General features: G+C 43.5%; 1 protein-coding gene across 1 annotated transcript in view; it reads right to left on the reverse strand.

Annotated features, from left to right (window-relative positions):
- Pcsk2 (proprotein convertase subtilisin/kexin type 2) overlaps nucleotides 1–18228 on the reverse strand; it is a 243206-nt gene that overhangs the window by 105347 nt on the left and 119631 nt on the right. Inside the window, exons 3-4 of the mRNA XM_005365519.2 lie at nucleotides 5802–5915; nucleotides 2953–3061 (exon numbers count right to left, since the gene is read on the reverse strand). Coding sequence (XP_005365576.1) covers nucleotides 2953–3061; nucleotides 5802–5915 — 223 coding nt within the window. The remainder of the gene's footprint in view (nucleotides 1–2952; nucleotides 3062–5801; nucleotides 5916–18228) is intronic.

Genomic DNA, 18228 nt, shown 5'->3' on the forward strand with positions numbered 1-18228 from the left:
GACTTTCCATTGGCTATCTTTGCAAACTTATATAATGAAGAGACATCTTTATCTCTTTTTAATTAATCTATTAATCTAAGTTTCCTTCGTCTTCCCCTCACAGAAAACATGATAGAATACAGCTGCTCAGTTTTCCCTCGTCTGGTCCACATGTTTCCTTTTATTGTTTCATGTTTCCTTTTATTGTTTGTTTGGACTTTGTACATGTGTTTTGCTTTGTTTTCAGTGTCCACAAGATTAATAACTCTTCTGTGAATTATTTTCACATATTCCTAATATAGATTGATTTGAAAGTTTGAAACCAATGTAGTATCTGATTGTTAAATGTACATATGTCAAAAAAGTATTCAGAATTAAAAAAAATGATTTAATTTAAAATAATAATTCGATAGATTGTATTTTAATGTTCTTGTGTATTTGATTATCTCTTAAGGCAGAATATACTGAACACAAGTTCTTTGTGTGTGTGCATGCTTCATGTGTGTGTGCATTTGTTCTTATGCATGTAGAAGCCAGAGGTAGATGTCAGATGTCTTCCTCAGTTTCGCTGCCTTATTCTTTGAGGCAGCGTCTCTCACTGAACTCTCAAGCTGACTCAGGTTGACTTAGCAGTGAGTTCCAGGGGTCTGCCAGTCTCTGTTGCCTGACCTTGATCCTTAGGGCCGGGGGAACAGAGGCACTGCCTCCCTCAGCTTTTATACAGATGCAAGGGATTGGGGCTCAGGTCCTCATGCTTTACTGACTGAGCCACCTTCCCTGATGGAACACATATTCTTTTATTTATTTAGAGAAAGCAACAAAACAACCCAGCAGAGCCTACTCTCACACAGAACTATAAGACGCAGTAAGCTTAAAAAGTTATCTAGGTGTTTTGTTCTGTAGCAGACGTGATTAAAACAATAGAAAAATAAAAAATTTTAATTGAGAGATAGTGAGTTCAAATTACAGGGAATTACAAAGACTACTAATCTACAGAATTAAGATCAAACAGGAAATCCTTCTGGGACTTTCTAAAGGGTTTTTGCCTTTCAGACTGGGGCAGAGTGAGGCACCTTCTCATTTGCCATCTTTGGAAGGGATGGCTTGGGTGTCATTCAAGGAGGCTATGGACAGACACTGAAGCTGGCATCTATAGTGCTGTTGGAAAGTTGATCGTGGCAGTGTGTCTGTTGTCGCTGTTGTGCCACATTCAAGGTGGCCTCTGTTTACAGGATAGGACACCCAATGGGCTGTTACATTGGCTCTCACAGTATATCCTAGGTTGATGTCAGATTCCCCTCTGTATGCTGTGAATATGTTTTATTACTGCTGGTTAAGAAAGAAGCTGCTTTGGCTTATGGCAGGGCAGAATATAGGAGGCAGGAAAACTGAACTAAATGCAGGGAGAAAGAAGGCAGAGCCAGGTAGATGCCATGTAGCCGCTCAAGAAGCAAGAGGTAACAGACCACGAGCCTTGTGGTAAAATATAAAACTATAGAAATGGGTTAATTTAAGATGTAAGAGTTAGTTAATAAGAATCCTGAGCTAATAGGCCAAACAGTGTTGTAATTAATATAGTTTCTGTGTGATTATTCGGTCTGGGTGGCCGGGAACCAAAAAAGTAGCCTCAGATTACACCAGGTGATTTCTTCCAAATTTAGATGCCTCTTTTTCTGGGTGACCTGGCCCCAGCTGCTTTGGAAAGGAGGCTAAGCCAAAGAGTTCAGAAGGAAAAAAAATATGTTCATAAGCTCTGCTATCTCTCCACACAGTTCCTTTCTTCTAGGGAAAGCTCTCAGCACCAGAGAAGGCTTTTACATCCACTTCAAAACATCTCACACATCAGAGGCCTAGGGAGCATTGTTTCACATTGTCCTTTAATGAGTTCCCACAAAGACAGAGCAGATTTGAGCAGCCTGGTCTCCCTTGTTTTCCCCATCAATTCTGCTTCAAAGGCTTACTTTTCATCAACAGTGTTCTTTGAGGATGTAGGATGTTGGGAAAGGAGAGGCTCTATTGTTTCAGTGCTACATAGGCTTTGTAGGTAATTAAGCAGATAATGTAAGCCACTGTGGTACTTTTAGTGGAAGACCCAGGGAGCTGTCCGAGGGGGGCGGAACATTCCAGCAAAATGACGGCAGGGCAGCGGTGCCGCCGGACCTCTCCAGAGGCAAGGCTGTGCATAGTTAGAAAAACACTAATTCACAAGACTCTGAAATCTCTAGCCTGCATAGCAGGGTAACATATGGAGCTGTCAATGATATAACCATTATGAAAGACTGTCTGACAGGGGCTCGTTTTGAAAGTAGCATTAAAGCCAAATTTTCTAAACTTCAATCTTGTCAGGAACCCAAAGCCACACTCTCAGAACATTCTGTGATTATCGAAGCGGATTTTTTAGTTCAGCCATTGAAATAGCCCACATGGATCCCTAAAACAAGGAAGCCGAGTATGTCGCTGAGTGGTAGAGAAGCTACCTCGTATGGGTGCAAAGTCCTGGGTTTAATTCCCTATGGTGTGGAAAACGAAACACTAAAAGGTGAAATGGAGCTGTTTTGAAGAACTGAATTTTAAATTGCTGTTAGTTTTAGTTATTAATTCAGAGTGGCTATGCATATTCGGAGATCATAGCACAGTACAATGTGGATCTAGGGGAACAGAAAACAAACCTACATGAGTTTAGAAGACTTTTCAGGTAAGCTGTAAGGATAGAGTCAGTAAGAAAGCAAGTCAAGGACAGACTGGTTTCTTTGGTTTCTTATTTATCAGGTCAAGCAGTGCTTGTTGAGTGTATCACCAAGTATCATGATTATGGATCTGGATGAAGGGGTAGGTTTTGTCAAAGTGTGGTTTGGTTGTCCAGCATCAAAGCTGCTAATTTCCTCACTAGCCTCTATCAAACACAAGTCTTTCATGTCTGGAGGCATGAAAGGCAGTCTCTTGCAAATGACTTAAGGGCTGTGAGATACTCACCATCATCCATAATTCCAATGGTCACTCCTTTCCCGGTGTATCCCAGCTCCCAGGCTTCGGCCACGTTCAAGTCTAGCCCAGGAGTGCCATCAGCTTGCCCAGTGTTGAACTGATAGGGGAATGCAAAGCAGAGAATTGCATTTGTTTGGTGCTATGACATATGCTGGCACTTGGTTGCCAGACGTGGTCTGCCTGGCCGGCATAAGGTTCCACCCTTCATGAAACATGCTTTAAGATGACCCACTTCACTCCTTAGAGGCTTTGTCTTCTATTTGCTTCACATAAACAACTGATTTTTTTCTGTTTTATGACTGATTTTTTTCTGTTTTATATAAAGATCGAAACTGTTCTAATGCCCTTATCTCAAAACTAGATTTCTGTCTTTAAACTTGTATAAGAATAGACGTGTAGCTTGGTGATGAAGTCTTTGTCTAATGTACACAAAGCCCTAGGACAAAGCCCAAATTCCTGCCACCACACAGAAAATTAAAATCACTTTATGTAACGATCTTGGAGAGGCCGTCACAGCAAACCCTCCAAATAGGGAATGAAACATTCACTGTCAAAGCTCGGTTTAGCTCATGTTTTGAGCTTAGCATATAATATCTTGGGTTTTTACTGAATAAAGTTCCTTCACTAAATGACAAAAACATTTCTTTTCACAGAAAACATTTTACCTTGGGAATTTTTAGTACCACTATACCAAATCTTGTTGAATTAAAGTCATGATAAGTGGCTATTCTTTAGTGTATGTTTTATTACAAAAAATATAAAGTCTTCCTCATTTTTTGTGTGTATTCATGAGTGTGTTTGTGCAGATGCATGGGTGTGCACAGCAAATTGTGTGTTATGTGCATGTGTGTGCAGATTAATGATCATCTTTGGGTATTGTTTCTTAATGACCATTTTGTTTTAGGAGATAGTTGAGGGCTTGTTAAGTGGGCTGGAATGGCTAGTCAATGAGCCCAAAGGGTCCCTATCTCTGACGCCTCAGTTCTGGAATTACATATACATGCCACCATTTCTAAGCACCGTTTCAAGTGTGAAGGCGAATTTAATTAATCCAGGCCAGTGGGTACAAGATGATACAACTTTAATATAAAAGCACACTCACACACCCGGAGTTCAGCGATCCACCATAAACCGGAAACAGGAAGCGGCTCCAGTGCCTGTGCGTCCCAATTAATCAGTAAAAACATTCGCCCGAGGCTGTCCCGCCCCAAAAGGCGGGGTCTCTCTACACAAGTGGTTTTCATGTGGTTTCTTGGAATTGAACTCTGATCCTCATGTTTACATGACAAGTGCTTTATTGACTGAGCTATTGTGCCAACCCTTCCTTCATTTTTAAAAAGAAGGAAGATGAAGGAATGATTCACACTAATACATTCACTAGCCTCTTTCCCTGAATATATGATTTTTACAGATTGACTCAATGATGATTTATCTTCAACTATTTCTTCAAATAGTGAAGTTAGAGAGTATGCCAACAGAGGCTCACCATGACGAGAGGCTGTTCTGATATTACTAAGACATTGTTGGAATGGCATTAGTATCATTAATATGCTTTACAGAAGTTACTATTCTTTTCCTTCCAAGCACACATTAAAGATTATACCTCCTCTTTCCTTTCTTTTTCTCCTTTCTCTTTTAGAATGGTTATGTAACTGGTTCTGGCTAGCACAATGTGAGCACATGTGCTTTTTGTCACACCTAAGCAGAAGTTTCAAGAGCCACGTACAGTTGCTGAGGTGCTGTGGAAGCATTTAGGTAAAGTTCAGAAAAAAACAGGTGTTGATTTTAAGAAGCTACTGTGACTTGGGATTATTTATGATTGCAACAAACCTACCATATCCTGATTAATACACATAAGCTCATTCAGTTACCCAAACTTTCAGAATTCTATGTCCAAAACCATAAGGCCTAGCCAAACACTGAAGCCTCAGAGGGAAGCAGGGATGCGTCTCTAGTGTGTAATAGTCTATGTCATTTAATTTTCTATCTTGTTCATCATCTTTTAGTCCTACATAAAGTGAGACATCACTCACATTTATGAATCAGTCATTTATAATGTGCTCTGCAACTTAGGTTGGTTAGGAGTTGATTTCCTTAACAAAGATTTATTTTTATTATTTTTAATTATGTGTATATGTGTGGGTTTATGAAGGTGACTGCAGGTGCCTAAGAGGCCAGTGGTGTGGGCTTCACTGAAGCTGAAGTTCCAGATAGTTGTGGACTGCTTGACAAAGGTGTTGGGAACTGAATATGGGTCATCTGGAAGAACAGCACATGCTCTTCATCCCTGAGCCATTCCTCATGTCCCTATTAATCTTCTAAACATAGCCTAGCCAACCCACAGGGGTCATGATGGGTTGTAGATAAAACAGAAAGTTCTTGCCATAAGACAGCCTAGGTTCCGGTGATGTAAATCCTGATTCACTGCTACTGTTTTGGGCCGTGTTGAAATGCCACCTTTGATTCTCTCTCAGCTCTCTTACTCATGAAAACCCTGGATTCTTACTCTTGTGACTATGACTCCCATATGTCCCTCCAGCCTTTCTATGTGCCTGTTGACACTCTGGATGACTGCTCTTAAATATTCGATATGACTTTCAGGTAGATCGCATGTCTTCCCTTTCATACAGGTATAGCTGTTCAGAACCCAGGCCAATGTGATTACAATCAGCTATTGGTAGAAGCTTAGGGGTTAAGATGCATAATAGACAGAAAAATCAAACATCTTAGAGGGCATAGAGGCATTCATTGACTTGGATGCTGTGTATTATTCTGCCAAATAACAAACAATTTCATCCTTCAAAGCAAAGACCATTGTAAGCAGTAGAGAAACTTACCAGGTACCATTGCTTTGTAAAAAGAGGATCGTTCATGTTGATGTCAATTTCATTGATGTCCCTGTACCCTCTCTTTTTACGGTCAAATCCTTCTTGTTGCAGGGCCATCTTCACCTGGAATGACAATATCAATAGATTACCCAAGTACTAACCTTAATACCCTTTCTCCTGGAACTTGTTGCCACAAATTCAGATTTTATTTGTAAACAATATTTGTGTTCAAGCACATGCTTTCTTCAGCAAAAGTAAGACTGGACTATGTAGGATCTCATTCTAGACATGTTTATTGTCTAAGAGCATTTACCTGTGGCTATACAGAACAACCATACATTGGTGATGGCATCCGTGAATGGAGTCAGTTCACAGGCTGGTGAGTATGAAGCCAAATTAGCGCCAACATAAAGAGTGGAGAGAGATTGGTTACCTGCCATAGGCAAAGAGAGCATGGGAGTGGTTTTCAAAGAAATACCTCCCCGCCACTCCACCAGGACCAAAGGAAACTGAAATTTTATTTAAGTGGCCTATGCATTTTCACACAGGGACGGGCCAATTCTTGAGTACATTCTCAGTTAAGATGTCATTCCTGAGCATGCTCAGTTTAAGTTCATAATTTAGGAAGGAAGGATAGTAGACACACATGCTTAGTGTATAGCCCTAAAACACATGTTTAAAAGATCAAATGCGAAGACAGGATGCCTCTGGGCATGCTCAGCTTGTGACATAAAGTTTTATCTGCAAGTAAGGGAAAAGACACTTTGAAAGTACGATAATACATACATTTTCCCCTGCAGGTGCCTGCTTCTATCAGGGGTTAAAAACGGCTCAAAGGAAATTCCCTTACAATGAGAACTGGATGCAGAAAGTATTCTCGAGGAAGACAAGGCACCAGGGGTCATTAAGTGAAATACAAGAAGACGATAGAACTTTCTGTTAGGAGAAGGAAGCTGATGGGGATTGAGGCACAGTCCAGGGTGAAATCTGCATAGCTTGTGTTGCTGAAAGTTTTCATGGAGTCTTTGCCTTTGCCGTGAGTGCTCTATCATCACACTTGAGAATCAGCTAACCAAGGAGCAGGCAAGCCCACTGAAAGGCTCCAGAAGGCAAGGGAGAGCCCCTGGGAAAGAGGCTCTTCATAGTTTTCCTTGTTCTCAGAGTTCAGTTCTGGGCAGTCAGGCAGAATCCCAAGCTCTTGGATAGAAATGAAATTCTGGAGCTGTTAGTTCAATCAGGCTCCAGTCCATGACCAGACTCCCTTCTTTTCACTACTTTATCATCCAATTGCTGTGGCTTCTCTCTCTGACTACCTATAAACTCAGGGATGAAGGACCCACACAAAAGGGTGTATACTAGATATTTATTATTATTTTTATTAGATTTTGTGACCCAACACTCTATTTACTTCTTCCCAATTCTCTCTAGAGTGTTCGGGGCACTTTATTTCTGTCTCCGGAGTTCCATGTTAGTAGGAGTGAAGTTCTGGCAGCTTCCACTCTCGTGACAGCAAGGGCTTCTTCAGTCTCATGATGCCTCTTTTGGTGGCTTCTCTCTTAGCAGTTTGATTATTAGGAAGTTAAGGCAAGGACAAAGAATACTTGGGGTCCATTTACCTCAGAGTTCACTTACTGCTCTCTCTCTCTCTCTCTCTCTCTCTCTCTCTCTCTCTCTCTCTCTCTCTCTCCTAAAGGATCTTGGTTAGAGCTTCTATAGATAGGCACTGTAGGCTATCTAAAGCTGACTCGTCAAGCTCCTGTTGATTATGAGACCCTGGTAGCTTCCTGACAGCTCTCCTGTGGGAGGGGTCCAGAATCTATTTCTTCTAGAAAGTCAGAAATTGTTGTTGGTGTGGGTGAGAAGAGACCAGTAGGTCCAGTCTAGAGCGATACAGGAAGGGAAGAGTGGAGAGTCTCCAGATCTTACTCAACCCTTCCTTTTCCACAGGGGAACTTAGTTCTCACTCCAGTGTTCTCTGCACCTACCTGTGAAGGCTAGCTTCATTTGACAGAAAAATTCAAACTTGACCAGGAATTCCATACTTAAGCAAGAAGTCTTTGTGCAATGTTGCTCTGAGTTCTTAGATCTTTTCCCAAAAGGTGGCAGAAGCTGTGGTATAGCTAATAGCAAAGTGGGGTGGATTGGCTTTTTTTAAGTGACAAAAGTATTGACATAGCTCATGTCTACCAAGAAAGAAATTACAACTCAATTATACACACATGCCTATAGACAAATGCATATATATGAATATTTATGTGTACATTCCTATACTTACACACATATCCCTTCTAAAATATAGATTCCCCTGATAGGATGAGGCATGCATAGATTTTATTAAGAGAAAAAAAATGCAAGAAACTGCGTAGCTAGTAAAGGGTAGGAGAACAAAGTGGACCAAACGCATCCTTTACTGCCCTGTAGACTAAGGAAGCACCAAAAAGCTGTTGAAGATCCAAATCTGGGCATTGTTGGAACCCTGTGACTTTCTGGGACAATGGGCCTGCCTCAGTGTCCCAATACTGGGATGGAGCAGCTTTGGGAAAGGTGGCCTAACTGCTATAGGTCTGTAGCTTTCAGAATGCCATAGCTGGGGTCTTTGGCTAGTTATATTACATAGAGTCAACAGTTCAGGACATTATATTGTCATATGCCCCCATGAGTGTGTGTGTGTGTGTGTGTGTGTGTATGTATGTGTACATGTGCATGTGCTGGAATTAATACGAAGAATATTTAGAAGATGGTGAGAACTGAACACGGGTCCTCTGGAAGAACATCAAGTGCTCCTAACCGCAGAGCCACCTCTCCAACCAAGTGGTAGAGTTTTAAAAAGCAAAATCCACAAGCATGCAAGTAATTTTGTACTCATTATGACTGATGGAAGCAAATGGTCCGATTTGGAGCCCAAATGTCTGCTGGTGGTTGCTGTCTAGCTGCAAATCCTGCAAGAATCTATAAAAATAAAATTAATAATAATAATATAATAATAATAAAAACTATGTTGATTACAATTGTTATGGGTTGAATTGTGTCCTGGAAGATATAAGAAAGCCCTAACCTCCCAAACCTGGGGAAATACACATGAAAACAGCTTCCCTGTGGCCACGATCATCTTGAGATGCACAGTTATCTCTATTCTTTACCCTTTCCTACTACCTAAATGTGTGGTTCTCAGTCTGGAGGGCAAGCTCTATGCGCCTCTTCTCCAGACCTGTTACTATGAAACGAATTTAAGCTGAGAATCCCTTCAGTTTAGGAAGGAAGAAGTCTGACCTCAGTAACTCGTCTCCCCCAGTTTGGTCTCACAGGGAGGCCTTTATCCCCAGTGCTCACCACAGGGACACCTTTATTGACTTCTATTGAAGGATTCTTGTGTTGGACTCATTGCCTTGAATAACTTCTGTGAAATCGTCACTTTCCTTCCCAGGATCTTAGGGAAGCAAGTGCAACCGCCAACTGTGAGGGGGGAGTTGGAAGACTCCCATCTCCATGTTGCTAGCAGTCTGGGAACAAAAGGCCCACAGAGGACTGGAGGGGAAGAGGCTCAGCACAGGAATGACTTCACCAGTCACTCCAAACTCGATTAGACCAGGAGCACACTAATGAAAAGACTGCTTAATCCATTTCCATCAAATTAATTTTAATTCCACAAACGAGGTTTTAATGGAAACCAGTGATGCCTTAGGGTGCCGTGGTCCCTGGACAGCACCCTTCTTTGCAACTCAGGAATCTTAAGCCTGAAGCAGGCTTCCTACATCTTTATCTTCCTGTCTTCCACAAACATCCTAGGTGCGCTTCCACAGGCTGTCTTAGCAAATATATGTTGTACATAATTCCAAAAGTGTTTCCCTCCCCCACCCCATGCAAGTTTATTGATTTTATTTTCTTGGTTCTTGTTCAGTTTGAATTCATAATTATTTTTATATAATTAGTAATCATACTGTAGATAAAACCATGCATTCTTTCTTCTCTGAGTGTCTTACTATAAAGCTTTTAATATGCTACTATGTAACTATAGTATTTTAATTTCTACAGCTTTGTAGAGCCATGTGCCAACTATTTCCCTCTTATTGGCCATTTAGGTTATTTTCTATTGTAACTGAAATAAACATGACAGGAGAGATGAGGTTGCAAGCCATCTTTAAAGAGCTCTGGGGAAGGTTTCAATGCTTCAATTCTATGTGTGAGAAATCCCTTAATATCAGGGTAATATTTTCCTAGTATGTAAACAATATGCTTCACAATAACCAAAGGACCTCCTGTCTCACTGTGCCTTCTCTAGCCTTTGAATTTCAGCACATTTCGTGGAATGCCCTTCATCACCATTTGGAAGCAATCCCAGTGACATTTGTATGACTTAATCATAGCTTCCCCCTCTACTAACATACAATTAACTTAGACGCATAGGTTGAGACAGCCTCCCCAAAGTGGGCCGTTGACCCTATGCACAGGTGTCCAAGCAAAAGCATGGGAAAGCAGAAGTTCTTGCAGCTACTTCTTAAAAGGAGAGGGAACTGATGGCCACCCCGCAGTTCTGACTCAGGCTTTACGCCTTACTTTGTCGCGTGTGCACACAGGGAACACAAACACCTCCGCCTGCCCCCTCTCCTTCTGCTTCTCAACTGAGAATTTCTCAGTCAGCAGATGTTTCTCGTGTGACCAGAGTGTGTAAGGACAGTCCCATGACAGAACAGAGAGTAACCAAACGCCTTTACTTACTCTTTTAGAGTTGACAAGGCATGTCCCCTATCCTTTACCTTTCCAACAAGACTGGGAGCATGGTCACAGCTGAGCAAATGGAGGTCCAGAAGCCCTTGCCCAACAGTGTGCCAGGATGGCAGAGTCACTCAGATTGACCGACTGATGAGTCCGAATGCCATGAACTTTCCACTAAGCCACACAGCTTTTCCACGGGGCATTTAGCACAGTCAGCCTTCCAGAAATCTGGGACAGCTTAAGTGGGGAAATAACTGGCTAAGGACTGGGCTGTGATCACTTCCCTGCTGGGCTGATAATTAAACAGCTGTTAATTAGCATGGAATGTGCTGGGGTGGGAGGAGCCAGGAGAAAGGGTAGGAAAAGGGACACCTGCCTCTGACAGGGTAAGAAAGGTTTTGGCTTGAAGTGGATGCAAGAAAAGAAGCTACAAGGCACTCGTCCAGGTTATTTTAAGTACTGGGGTTTGTCAATCATGCTATGAACTTAAAGCAGAAGACGGTGACCGGCACTTTGGTTCTGAGCCACCAGAAAAGGTCAGGGAAGTCACTGAAGAGCAGATGCACATCTCAGCTCAGACCACAGGGACCCCAATATCCTGGGCCATCACCGATTCTTGCAGGATTTGCAGCTAAAAAGCAACCATCATCAGACATTTGGGCTCCAGGTCGAACCATTTGCTTCCATCAGTCATAATGAGTACGAAATTACTTGCACGTTTGTGGATTTTGCTTTTTAAAACTCTACCACTTGCTTGGGGAGGTGGCTCTGTGGTTAGGAGCACTTGCTGTCCTTCCAGAGGACCCACGTTCAGTTCTTAGCACCTAAGTGAGCAACTCACAACCATCTGCAACTTCAGCTTCAGGGAATCCAGCACTCCCCTCTGTGGACACACACACACTCATGCCCCAGATTAAAAAAAAACACCTGAAAACAATAAGTAACAATAACAAAACCCTACCATTTTCTCCTTCCCTCAGAATATTATCCAGTAGCTAAGGGGCCCTGTGTCTCTTGTAGTCCTGTAAAACATTTCTGAATAAATGAGTTTTGCTTTAACTTGGATTTTGATTCGTTGGCCATGACACTGACTGTGTTACATTGTCATTTTATGTACCATAAAGAATTATGTTGTTTTCTGGCAGCCCACAGAATGGGGAAAGATCCTCACCAACCCCACATCAGACAGAGGGCTGATATCCAGAATATATAAAGAACTCAAGTAATTGGTCATCAAAAGAACAAATAATCTAATAAAAAATGGTGTACATATCTAAACAGAGAACTCTCAACAGAGGTATCTAAAATGGCTGAAAGACACTTAAGGATGTGTTCAACATCCTTAGCCATCTGAGAAATGCAAATCAAAACAACTCTGAGATTCCATCTTACACCTGTCAGAATGGCCAAGACCAAAAACACTGATGACAACTTATGCTGGAGAGGATGTGGAGTAAAGAGAACACTCCTGCATTGCTGGTGGGAATGCAAGCTGGTACAGCCCCTTTGGATATCAGTATAGTGATTTCTCAGAAAATTAGGAAATAACCTTTCTCAAGACCCAGCAATACTACTTTTGGGTATATACCCAAAGGATGCTCAATCGTACCATGTGCTCAACTATGTTTATAACATCATTGTTTGTCATAACGAGAGCCTGGAAACAACATAAATGCCCCTTGACTGAAGAATGGATAAGAAAAATGTGGTACATTTACACAATTGAGTGCTATAAAGCAGAAAAAAATAATGACATCTTGAAATTTGCAGGCAAATGGATGGACCTAGAAAACATCATATTGAGTGAGGTAACCCAAACCCAGGAAGACAAATATCATATGTACTTACTCATACGTTTCTTTTAGACATAAAGCAAAGAAAACCAGCCTACAAATCACAATCCCAGAGAACCTAGACAATAATGAGGACCTTAAGAGAGACATACATAGATCTAATCTACATGGGAAGTAGAAAAAGACAAGATCTCCTGGGTAAATTTGGAGCATGGGGATCATGGGAGAGGGTAGAAGGGAAGGGGAGAGGTAGGGATGAGAACAGTGCAAAAATCCCCAAAGAACACATAAGTCTTATTTGTGAAAACCCTCTTGCTTTACACCATCAGTTTCCCAGTCTTTAGTTTGGATGGTCTTCCTGGTAAGTTAAAACCAAACTAAAAGGACAATGCTGCGTTGTTGTGGAATATTATTTTAAGATATGTTACATTTTTTATGCTGTGGAACATTTGTTTAATGATGCAAAGATGGAGGAAGCCAGTCGATGATTTCAATTGGTTACACACCCCAAGTGGAAATCCCCTTGGGCTAAGGAGAGACACAACACAGCCGTTCCAGATGACACTGCCCCCTGGGTCCTGGGAAGGGTATAAATGTTTGCCTAACACCTGCAACAAGAGTCTGCTCTGGCACTTTCCTGACTCCTGGAGTCTATGCTGTTGACTCTGTGCCATTACCTCCAACCCCACAGAAGATCACGGAAAGCAACCAACAACTGGCACTTGAAGGTGGGGCTCCCGGACCGGTGCTGGCATGGGTTTGGAGCCTGTGTGATTCATGGTCTTGTTTTTGTTCGCTTGACCATTTTCTGGGCCCCAGCTTTTGCCCTTCTGATGCTGTTATGCCTAACCATCCTGGCATTTTCACTTTGTTCCTGCATGCCGATAGTTACTTGCTGCCACCTCTCTCTTAGTGTTCCCCTTCGGTGTCCATTGGTCCCATCTTCTTGGCCATCATTGTGAGTCTCAAGTCCTCCTCTCCTGAGGAGGTCATTGCTGCTCACAATAAACAGTCCAATGTTAACCTGTCTAGCATCTGGAAGAGAATGACCAGACATATTGTGTGGCACCAGCCAAGCTGCTGGTCTCTACTCTCCCTGCCAAACCATCCAACTCTGGCCCCTCAAGGGCCCCCACCCACGACCTCAATACATAGGGTGAGAACTCTTCCCGCCCCTACTTGCCCCGTGTACCTGGAACCCCTCGCCTATATGTGTCCACCCTCCTTTCTTCTTAACATCAAGAAGCTGGTTGGACAAATTCCTTGATTACTTAGTCCTCCTGCAGGAATAAATCTCCCGTCTCAATTTGATGCAGGTACTTGCTATGGCTTTGAAGACCAATTTTATCACTAAAATCTGGGACAGTCTTATGCTGACCCTTGACCCCTCTGGATTGTCACATATGCCATAACAGGAGGCACATTCCTGTTGCTAGTCATTCTTCTCAAGTTTCTCTGCTATCACCTCAGGCACCAACGAGCGACCAACAAGGCAACTCTCCAAGTTCTAATGACTCTTGGACATCCTTCCCATGGTCCCCCTTAAGAGGTCATACAAGCAAGACTCATGAAGATCCAAAAGACCTCCACCTAAGATGGCCCTCTTTCCACCCAGGGATGCTTTCCAGGGAGGACACCCTTTGAGAGCTGGTAGTCAATGATGGGTAAGCTCTTATTCAGCAAGTCAGTCTAAGACAGGCACAGTCCAGTTGCTGGGTACCCCCTGAGGCAGGGACAATAAGGCTGGAGCACTGGCACTCTGACTCCCACTGAGCTCCCAATAGAAAATATTGAAAACGGTGGATGTGTGAGAGGAAACCAGTTGAGTAGTTTCAATCAGTTATGCAGCCCAAATGGAAACCCCCCTGGGCTAGCTAATAAGAACATGCACATTGGTAATTTCCCTTTGAGCCAATTGGGAGCCTGCCATGGAGTCTGGAGACTGATGACACCATGACATCAGATGGCCGGGGCCAATGAAGGAGAGACAACACAGTGTTCCAAATGACACTGGTTCTGGGTCCTGGAAAGGAGTTTAAAGGTCTGCATAACTCCTGCAATAAGCAAGTCTGCTCTGCCACTTACCCCACTCATGACTCTGGGCTGTCTTACCTCCACCCCCAGGGTGCAGTAGTGGGAGGCAAGTGACAACGCTGTATTCTTTTATGTTGCTTTTGTTTAACTCTGCGAAACTGTTACTTTGCCTGTCTAAAACAACCTGATGGGTCTAGTAAAGAGCTGAATGGCCAATAGCAAGGTAGGAGAAAGGATAGTGGGGCTGGCAGGCAGAGAGAATAATTAGGAGGAGAGAAAATGAGAAGGAAGGAACAAGACAGAGAGGAGGACTCCAGGGGTCAGCCACCCAGCCATATGGCCAGCCATGGAGTAAGAAGCAATGAAAGCTATAAAGAAATAGAGAAAGATAAAGGCCCAGAGGCAAGAGGTGGATGGGATAATTTAGGAAAAGCTGGGTAGAAATAAACCAAGCTAAGGCCGGGTATTCATAAGAAATAATAATTCTCCATGTGTATTTATTTGGGATCTCAGTGGTGGCCCCCCCCCAAAGCCAAAAGAGTAAAGAGTAAAAATAACAACACTACATATCTCATTCAGCACTGTAACAGATAACTAAGGGGCATGAATGCATACCTTTAGGAGATGTAGGATTATAGATGGAGTCAGAAGATATGCCAAGGCAAGCCATTTCTGGATTGTTCTCACAGCAGTGGTGGAGATGCCAGAGGTATGGTGGGGGCTTTAATTTCTAGCTTTAAGCAGCTGGGGGACACTGAAAGAAGTGGGGCCAGGGACCATTTATCTCTAGGCAGGATACCATAGCTTCATGTCTTTGAGATATCATATCGACATTTACCTAGCCACAGTTACCACTTGTTATAGACTGGTGTCCATCTCTAAACCCAAATGTTGAAGTCATGACCAGTTCCTCAGAATGAGATTATGTCTGGGATTTTGCCTTTGATGGGAGGAGGTCAAATGCAGTCATTAGACTGTAGCCTACTCGGACAGCACTGGTGTGTTCATGTAAGAGAAATTAGCGAGACCGGTCCAAACAGAGAGACCGTTAAGAGGCTACCCTGAGAAAGCTGACTAGAAGCCAAGAAAAAAGATCAGATCTCCCAAAACAGCCCCATGGCTCCCCCAAACAGCTCTGCCAACACCCCAATCTTTGACGTTTGTTTCTATCCATGTCTGTGGCTTAAACTTCCCTGGCTGTGGATTAGGATGACCGCAGCCCACAAATGCAATACCTGGCTATGCAGTTGCAGGTGTTCCAATTTATCTGCTGGGGTGTCAAAATCCAAAGAGATATGGAGTAGAGAGGGTCGGGAAGGGAAGACGTAGCTGAGAGAGGTCAGATTCAGGAAGGGAGGGAGCAGGTGGCCAAGACTGTTAATTTCTTCCTTGAGCAGGCAGGTGCGACTTTTGGAGAGCCCAATTATGTGCAAATCACACGGCTTAACTTTTGAAAGAACACGGAGGCAAGCCACAATTACGGCTGAGTGCACAACATTGGTTAGCCTCATTTAGAGAGGTTTGCCCGTCCTGCAAGAACGAAGACGATCGATTGAGGGAACAAACTATGGCTTTGGGCCTCTGATCACAGTTCTAGCGGCTGCATCTCGGTGACACGATATTAACAAACAGCTATCCATCATCCAGAGCTCTGTGCACAAGGTATGCCATGACATAAATCAATGCAATTAGGGAGGAGACGAGAAGGGTTTCCCAGTGGAGCGAAGTGCAGAGAGAAGCAATAAGAACGCCACTGAGGATAAAACTCCAGCTCCGATGTCTTCAGGCACACGTGGATTATGCATAGCATGAGCTTGAACATCCTCTTGTTCCCATTACCGGGGTTGTAGCTGAATGGTAGGAGCTGGATTTATGGAAGTGAAAATATTAGGAGATGGTAGAATGTTAAGCAAGGGCTGGCTAGATTGGCATATGTCGTGGGGTAGGACTTGGAGGCTAGAAGCCCCTCCACGTTGTCCTTCGCCAAAATCATATTGATCTCTCTACGGGACTCTCCCAAGAGCTGAGTGCAGAAAAGAGGCTAAAAAAAGGCTAAGCCACCGTGACACAAGTTTTGGCCATGCACACAATGGATCACTCCCAAGAGCCTGGCTGAGCAGAACCAGTGTTTTCTATCACAGGTGAGCACAAGGACCCTAGGGCAACAAGAGAAGGATCCTGGGAAAATAATTGCAAGGAAAAGTCTGGGCTAAGGATGGAGAAAGAGGATGGAGAAAAAGGCTCTGCCTCCCTCCACCCTAGCTGTGACCAGCTTGCCTCCTCATATCAAACAGTCTACCTAGTGCTCCTCTTCCTCATACGTGGAAGGGAGGCACCAGTGTTAGGGGCAGGGAATGAAGAAATGAGGCCAGCAGGGTACGTGAGGAGGTGCTCAGGCTGTCTGTGGAGAGCGCAGGGCTCCAGCATGGCACAGGAACATAGCATCTAACACTGCATTGTACGGCCCCATAATGTAGTTTCCAGTTCCATTGCTGAGCCAGGAGGTGGGAGATACTAGGTGGGAGGCGTCTGGGTCGCCAAGCTCCTATTCTTGGCAGAAGAGAAGGATGACACCCAGGTCCAGTTGATGCCATGCCTGCAGTGATAAGGCATGGCTGGGTGAAGATAGTGGTATTTTCATCCAAAGTCCTGATTCTCCAGAGAGCCACAGTGTTATAGGCTGTCATTGAGCACTAGATATAGAATCGGAAAATTGTGGGCTCAGGTCCTGGTGTAGTGGCTCCATATTTGTACAAATTCTGAGGTAGATTCCTCAAATTCTTTGTGCCATCTTTTCAACTAGAGCAGAGATTTGAACTTATTTCTGTAAATAAAGTTTGTTGGAAGCCAGCTAGACCTCTTATTTACTATCTTCTCTGACTGCTTCCGTGTTGTATAACAGTTAGGTATGTTCGAAGGAGATGGTATGGCCTTAGAGCCTGCAGTATTTGCTCTCTGGCTCTTTATAGAAATTTCTTGGCTGATGTCTAGCACAGAGGTGATGTGATTCCTGACCTCCCAAACTTATTGGTGAGGATCAGGTGGAAGAAACACTCTTGTTAGGACCTGGGAAACAGTCTATACGTGTTCTTGAGATAGTTATGCTGAACAACATATCCACAGAGTTATAGAAGAAACGAAGAGCCAGGAGTGGTGGTGCAGGCCTTTAATCCCAGCATGTGGAAGGTAGAGGCAGGCTGATCTCTGGTGAGTTTGAGACCAGCCTGGTCTAAAAGTGACTTCTAGGATAGTCAGGTCTATTACACAGAGAAACCCTGTCTCAAAAAACAAAACAAAACAAAACCGAAGCAATGAGGGGCAGAGTTGAGGCTAACGGAGCATGTGACGTGACCTGAAGGGTATGGAGGCAGCCTCCTGTGACCTAAACCACCTGCCCCAGGCACATGCACCTGGGCTGGTTGCAGGCGCGAAGGGTTAAACATTAATTTTAAACATTCATTATCCAGACTGATTGCGACTCCATTTAAATGATTTGGAAAACAAGTCCTCTGGGAAGGAGGCTACATCCAGGTGTTCTCACTTACCCACGCTCGTTGCAGAACTTATTAATTAGCTTTCTCAGCGGCAATGGGAGAGACTGGCACAGGAGAGGAGGGGAGGTGGGGGAAAAGACAATTTCAAGAGCCTGGGGCAGTTTCTGTGAGCTAGGGAGAAGTGGTACTGTCATCAACAACAAAGGATCAGGCTTGGATTGGGCCCCTCACAGGAAGAAGAACTAAGGATGGGAGGCAAGGGCGCTGGAGAAAGCGTTCACTGAGTGTTTGGCTTCTCTAGACACAGTCTTTTTTTTTTTATTGAGAAAAGGAAAAAAAAAGTATCCGCCTCCTCCCAGCCTCCCATTTCCCTCCCCCTCCTCCCACCCTTCTCCCCCTCCC

Source organism: Microtus ochrogaster, unplaced genomic scaffold, assembly GCF_000317375.1.
Source record: "Microtus ochrogaster isolate Prairie Vole_2 unplaced genomic scaffold, MicOch1.0 UNK3, whole genome shotgun sequence".
In the NCBI taxonomy this organism is placed as follows: Eukaryota; Metazoa; Chordata; class Mammalia; order Rodentia; family Cricetidae; genus Microtus; species Microtus ochrogaster.